The sequence below is a fragment of the Akebia trifoliata genome, unplaced genomic scaffold (assembly GCF_017979445.1).
Source record: "Akebia trifoliata isolate Shusen 1 unplaced genomic scaffold, ASM1797944v1 Contig00493, whole genome shotgun sequence".
NCBI classification, from domain to species: domain Eukaryota; kingdom Viridiplantae; phylum Streptophyta; class Magnoliopsida; order Ranunculales; family Lardizabalaceae; genus Akebia; species Akebia trifoliata.
In genome coordinates this window covers 36711-44403 of record NW_028237033.1, presented here as the reverse complement: position 1 = coordinate 44403, position 7693 = coordinate 36711, and the positions used below count along the sequence as shown (strand labels likewise).

General features: G+C 34.8%; 1 protein-coding gene across 1 annotated transcript; it reads left to right on the top strand.

Annotated features, from left to right (window-relative positions):
• The first annotated feature begins 5248 nt into the window (after window positions 1–5248).
• On the top strand, window positions 5249–7353 carry LOC147381440 (glucan endo-1,3-beta-glucosidase-like). Its single transcript, XM_086430407.1, has 2 exons — window positions 5249–5362; window positions 6277–7353. The coding sequence occupies exons 1-2, from the start codon at window positions 5272–5274 to the stop codon at window positions 7224–7226; spliced, it is 1041 nt and encodes a 346-aa protein (XP_086286533.1). The 5' UTR covers window positions 5249–5271; the 3' UTR covers window positions 7227–7353.
• The last annotated feature ends 340 nt before the right edge of the window (window positions 7354–7693 follow it).

The following is a 7693-nucleotide window of genomic DNA, read 5'->3' as shown; positions in this document are numbered from 1 at the left end:
ACTAGTAAAATCTAGGTTTGGGGGTGTGATCAGAGTCTAGAAAATGGTTTCTATAGCCCTAATTACACAGACTTTATCAGTAAATCATACACTAAATTTTCTACTTACATATAGATCATTGTTAGTCAATAATAGTTCTTATTTTTAATTTAATTATATAATTTAGAACTAATTACTATTATTTACATGTAATAGGAAATATTCGCAAAGTTTTAAGGCGAAACAGAAAAATCCAAAGTTACCACTGTGATCCAGGATCTAAAACATGACTATAGATAAAAATTCAAGACATTAGGGCCAAATTTTACTGTGGTGCCATGGTCAAAGGCGGAGCTGCGGTCAATGAACAAAGTCAAGTCACAAAATTCGTATCGAAGCTTGGCGGCTGAACACCATTCGTAATAGACTAGTTTTTAATATTTTTTATAAACACGGAATGTCTTTAAAACCCTAATTTTCACAAGAAACCCTAATATGGTCTCTCTATAAATAAGAAACCATACCAAGAGTTAAAAAATGGAGATTTTAGAGAATTAGTTTTAGTTTTTATATTTTTTTTTCTTTCTTAATTTTATAAAAGTTGTAAGGAGACTCTACAAGTTTCATAATCGAGAATCAATAAGGAATACCTTCATCGTGTGTTCTTAATTAATTTATGTATTACAAAACTATTTGGAATAAGCCGAGAATACCATGTCATTCTTTCATAGCTTGGCTTGCGATGAATCGTAGGCTGCTTACAGTTGAAAACTTAAGGAAGAGAGGCTGATTGCTAGCTTCTAGATGTGTGCTGTGCCGAGATGATGGGGAGGAGAATGAACACTTGTTTTTTAAGTGATATAGCAGGGACTGTTGGAAGAATGTATTGAATTGGACTGAGATTGAGAGAGATTCAGTCGATAATTTAGAAGAGGAAATTGAGTATATTGGAAATCAATCCATTTCAATGATTCTTAGTCTGATGCTATGTGCAACTGTGTATCATTTATGGAGTGAACGTAATCAACGGATCTTTAATGAAACAAAGATGAGTGAGCAGCAACTAAGTCAGATGATCATGGCGGATGTATGCGGTAGAGTGGACGGCTTGAAGACAACAAATAACGAGGTGCTGAATCTGATTAAGGTTTGGGACTGCAATGGAACTCTTAAAAATAAGGATGGCTATGTTGTTCATTGGCTTGTTCCTTCAATGGGGATTATCAAGTTGAATACTGATGGGTCTCTATCAGAAATAGGGCTGGAATCGGATTTATTGCAAGAAATAATAATGGAGAATTGGTCACGGCTGGTATGAGGAGATCGAATCACACAGAAATTGTAGCGATTGAAATGGAAGTGATTCTTCAAGGGATTCAACATCTTAAAATGAAAGGAATATCGAATATAATTGTGTCTTCAGATTCGTTAGTAGCTGTTAAATGTATTAAAGATGAGTGAACTACGCCTTGGAAGTTAACTAGCCTTGTTAGAGACATTAGAAGGGAGATGCGGGGATTTAATTCAACTATTCTAGAGTTTAGTTGGCGTGAATCAAATATAGCAGTTGATTGGCTTGCTAGTAGAGGAGCTCGTAATTCGCAATTTTGTATTTTTGATTGTTTTAATGTTCCCATGGATTTGTATCACATCCTCATGGAGGATCTCAATGTCTGTTTTTTTCGACGTCAGTAGCTTTTAATAAATCAGGGTGGGGCCCTTTATAGCCTCAACTTACCGATCAAAAAAAAAAAAATTTTATTTTTTTCATTATTAATTTGTAAAATAGGAAGTGTAATTCAGTGGGTTGGTCCAGACCAATGAATTAGGCTCAAAATTGACTTAACCCACTTATGTGAGTAAAAGAAAATTGAGGTTGTATTCTTGGGATTTTGTCAAGAGAAGAGGAAGAAAGGGAGACGAAGAATTTAAGAAGAGTTTTCCTATTTTATGTAATAGCTCAAATTTCGATAAGAACTTAAGAAGAGTTTTCCATTTATCTTGGTATTTTGATTTTCTTATTTATGATTTGCTTTTGTTCTATTGGGGCTATTTACAACTAGCCAATTAGAATTCTTAGATATATTAGTACTAGCAATGCATTAAAGATGCAGTCATTGATTCTCCCAAGAGGTCACAATTACCACGAGCAAATATATCAATGATGAGTAATGCATTTTATTTTGAGTCCAACTAGCTTTACTAAGTAAGGATTTCAAGGGTCCTTGGGCTCAACTTGTGGCATGCAAAATCATGATCCAATGCTTCAGGGTTATAGAGGATAAAATTTTAAGAATTTTGAACAAAAAAATTATAATAAAAAAAAATTAAATTTTCTCCATGGAATATTAATTTTAAATTTGGGAGTTATATGGAAGTTTGGTTGTTGACCATTTTCAAAATCCTAGATCAAGCCCAAAGGAAATTGTTTATCTTGAGGGTTTTCCTATTTTAAGAAGAATTTAAGAAGAGTTTTCCAATTTTAAGTAAATTTTTTTTTTTGAATCTGTGTTTTTCCATTAAATCTTGAGGGTGGTTGTGCTGGATTGCCAATGTGGTAATCCATTTAAGTAAAATGACTCTTAGTAAGGCTTAAAATCTTTACTCGATTAGAAAGGAAAATGTTTATCTTTTATTTTTTCCTTCTCCTTGATTATCTTTTTGCTTCATATATTATTGTTTGGATGTACTTAAAAAAGTAAAAAAGAAATTATTTTTTAATTTCTATAAAACTTTTTCTCCCAAACTAATTTTCTACTTTGTATCCAAACAAAGTTAAATTGTATCCAAACAGGATCATAGTCAGAAAAAACCAATACGTGTGGAAAACTTTATTTTCACAAATGTAAACACATGAAAAAATTTATTTCCACAATTTGTGGAGTACAAAGCAAGGTCGTCTCACAGTTTAATACTATATGGGTCCCACTTGGGAGCATAGTGGATTCGCCATTACCTGGTAAACCAATGACCATTGCCTTAAGGAGTCAATTATTAGGCCAATTCTTTAATGCATAGAGCAAAACAAGTTCTAATACAAGGTCCTTCACGATTGCGGGGTTGTGGGTCAAGGTGAAAATTGGAGTTTAGCAAACTCTTTTAGGCTCATTAAATGATGGCATCCAATGGCTAGATATCTCCAATCATGATGATTTGGGTATGTAGATTAGTCAAGGATTGGGATGCTAAACCCAAATAATGTGTGTTTTTATATGATTCCAATGGTAGATTTGAACGATCAATCCATGATCGATAAAGCCTCGATCACCACGCATTGAACTTGATTGAAGAATAAGATGGACTACATGTATAGTGTGCAAAGGAGAGCATCATACTGAAATTTTTAGAGTCGTGATAATCGGACTACCCATGTGGCATACTCAATTGACTACTTGACGTGACAAGTTTGGGAACCGTAGATCTTCTCTCCTTGGGATATACGGTTCCCTCAACATACACTTTTTTCGGGGAAGTTCAGTTGTGTATCACGAGGAGAGCAGATCTACGGTTCCCAATCTTGTCATGTCAGGTTAGTCGATTGAGTTTGCCACATGGGGTAGTCAGATTATCACAATTCAAATTTTTATTCTCTCTAAACATAAATACGAAAAAAATTCAGAGTAAGGAAAATCTTACTAACATGGATGGTAACATTTCAAATCTTACTATCGGTCTTTGAGCTCACCTTGTGGCATCCAAACCATAATCCGATGTCACAGGGATGTAGAGGAAAAAATTATCTGAACTTCGAAAAATAAAAAGTTATTTTTCACGGTTGAATTTTAATCTTAAGTTTGGGAGTTCAGTGGAAAATCAGTAGCTGTCCATTTTAAAAACTTTGGATCAACCCCCAAAAAATGTTTTTTTAATTTTTTTTAATCTGATTTTTTCCATGAAATCTAGAGGGATGTTTAGTTGGATTGCCAATTGGTAATCCATTTGAGTTCAACGACCCTTAGTAAGATTTAAAATCTTATTAAGTTAGTAAGAAAAGTGTTTTTCAAAGACTTCAAAACCCAAGCCTTTCCTATTAGAAAGAGAGAGAAAGTGAAATATACCCAATCTTAGAATTTGTTAGCTAGTTATGACTTGGAAGTCAAATTTCTAAAAATTACTTTCTACTTTGTATTCCAACAGACTTAAATTATATGCAAACAGGATCATAGTCGGAAAAAAACCTGAATATGTGGAAAATTTTATTTTCACAAATACAAACGCCTGGAAAAGTTTATTTTCGCAATTTATGGAGTACAAACGAAGGCTGTCTCGCAGTTTAATACTATATGGGGTCCCAATTGGGACTTGGGAGTTTAGTCGATTCTCCATTACCTAGCGTATATGGTGCAAACATGGACCATTGACTGGGAGTCAATTACTAGGCCCATTCTTTAATGCATATTACAAATCAAGTTCTAATGCAAGGTCCCACAAGTCAAAGTTAAAATTGTAGTTTACCAAACTCTTTTAGGCCCATTAATGTGTGTTTTTATGTAAGTCCATTGGTAGATTTGAACAATCAAGTTGGGCCATCCATGATCCAAAAAGCCTCGATCACCACGGATTGAACTTGATTGAAGAATCAGATGGACTGCATGTATAGGGTGCAAAGGAGAGGATCCTACTGACATTTTTATTCTCTCTAAACATAAATACTTAAAAATTTCAGAGTAAGGAAAATCTTACTATCATGGAAAAGTTTCAAATCTTACTAACATGGTAAGATTTCAAATCTTACTATGGGTCTTTGAGCTCACCTTGTGGCATCCAAAACATAATCGGATGTCACAGGGTTGTAGAGGAAAAAATTCTCTGAACTTCGAAAATAATGAGTTATTTTTCATTTTTTAAATTTTAATCTCAATTATGGGAGTTTGGTGGAAAATCGGTAGCCATTCATTTTAAAAGCTTTGGATCAATCCCCAAAAAATGTATTTTTAATTTTTTTAATCTGATTTTTTTCCATGAAATCTAGAGAGATGTTTTGTTGGATTGCCAATTTGTAATCCATTTGAGCTCAACGACCCTTAGTAAGATTTAAAATATTTCTATGCTAATAAGGAAAGTGTTTTTCAATGACTTCAAGACCCAAGCCTTTTCTATTAGAGAGAGAGAGAGAGACCCAATCTTAGATTGACCAAGAAATGGTCAATTTCCTATGGAGTGATTGACCAGGAAATGGTGTGGGCCGGGACCTCTAAATTTTTAGATGTTACTTGGTTCCATTTCTCTCACTATATAAAGAGCTCAAAATGCTGTTGGTGATGATATATAGTTAAATATATCTTCTTCTCAATGGCAACATTCTATGCAAGAAGCAATTGCCCTACAATGTCTGCAATACTGCTGCTGGTTGGAATGCTAATGGCAACCTTAGAATTTACAAGTCTCTCTCTCTCTCTCTCTCTCTCTCTCTCTCACACACACACACACACACACACACACATATGCATGCATGCACAAAGATATAAATGCCCATCTCAGCATATATATTCAGACTCCCCATCTGACATACTATCCCATACTCTCCTGACGTGACATGTGCTAGACCATAGATGTTTTTTTCATTGGGATACACAACTGCACATATATCCCGATAAAAAATCTATGAATCTAGCATATGCCACGTCATGAGAGTATGGGGAGTATGTCAAAGGGTGGAGTCATATAATCACAACCCTTCTGATTTTTTTATGAGAATGGTCTCTATGATCCCGATATCCTCACAAAATATCAGCCCATTCTGAAACTTTTACTCCATAAAAAAATGTTTACAAGTTAACGGTAAAAATTGACGGTCGATGATTCTTCAAGTTGTAAACCACTTTCGAAGGGGGTGTTAGAAGTTTCAGAAGTGGCTGACCTTTTATGAGGATGATCTCCTCACCATACAGATCATATTTGCAAAAAATCAGTTTATTTCAAAACTTTTAACCCTATACGACAAAGGATTGTAAGAACTGTGTCCCGTTCCTATAGAATAGGAATGTTGTCTATGTGGCACCTTGTGGTATGTGTACAGGACATGCAGCCCAATGTGTTTAATATCCAACCAAAAAGTGCCACGTAGACATTGTTTGTTGCTACAAGAACGGGACACCTTTCTGGATCACGGCTCATATATATATGACCCACACATCAAAAGATATTCATCATCATTGAAATTTGTCTCGAAAAAAAGATTAGTTTAGCTGACTCCAAATCTTGGCTATAAAACTTTGATAACTATTCATGTTTTCTCTAATTCATTTACATTAGAATTCAAGTTTTTTCTAAATATTCTTCATTAACATGATGCAGGTGGACAATCCATTGGTGTTTGCTACGGGCAACTAGGGAATGATTTACCACCACCACAAGAAGTTATTGATCTATATAGATCAAATAACATAGGAAGGATGAGAATTTATTTTCCAGAGCCAGCAACTCTAAAAGCCCTTAGAGGATCCAATATTGAACTCATACTTGATGTGCCTAACACAGACCTTCAACTTGTAGCATCCGACGTTTCCGCTGCTAATGATTGGGTCCAAAGAAATATAAAGGACTACTCTCCTGATGTAAGGTTCAAGTACATTTCTGTTGGTAATGAAGTAAAATCTGACAGCCCAGATGCCGCTAATGTTTTGCCTGCTATGCAAAACATTTACAATGCAATTACATCCGCGGGCTTACAAAGCCAAATCAAGGTGTCAACCGCGATGGACACGGGTGTTCTAGGTAAATCATATCCACCATCACAAGGGACTTTTAAAGATGACATGCGTTCTTATTTGGATCCAATCATAGGGTTCTTAGTGAAGAATCAAGCCCCATTCCTGGCCAATGTGTACCCATACTTCAGTTACATTTCTAATAAGGCAGACATTCCTCTTCCTTATGCTTTATTCACTTCTACGTCCAATAATCCAGATGGTGAACTTCAGTATCAGAATCTCTTTGATGCTATTGTGGATGCTATCTACTCTTCTCTAGAGAAAGCAGGTGGGTCCGCTTTGGAAATTGTTGTATCGGAGAGTGGTTGGCCATCCGATGGTGGTGATACTACATCAATCGAAAATGCACAAACTTACAACCAGAATTTGATCAACCATGTGAAAGGAGGTACTCCGAAGAGGTCGGGAAAGCCTATAGAGACTTATGTGTTTGCCATGTTCAATGAAAATGAAAAGACCGGCGAAGAGAGAGAAAAACATTTCGGGCTCTTTTTTCCAAATAAGCAACCCGTATACCCGATCAATTTCAATTGATCGTGAGAAAGATTATTATGTATTAATTTCTGTATGAATCGTAAATAAGAACTGTCTATACCTATGGCAGTGGAACGAAAGTAATCTTAATAAAGAGTTTATATTTGCTAAATTTTTATTGAAATAATTTCCCTTTCTGATTTTTGGGAGAAGTAGTTAATTAATGACCATGTTAATCAAAACAAAGTAATATGTTTCTCCCTGTTATGTTCGCTAATTGTCCATGCCTTGAATTGTGACAGTCTTTACTAAAACTTGACTCGAGTCTGAAGAATATAAATTATTCATTTAAATCTCAAATTTAGGATAGATTTTTAATGTAGTTACTAATGTTAGAATATATTGATTTTTTATGACAAGTTCCTGTTGAGAATGAATCACTGTTCAGTTTGGTCTTGGAAAATGTGTTATCCATATAGATCTAAAAGCAGAAGTATCAACAAAAATTAAGTATAAAACATGAAATC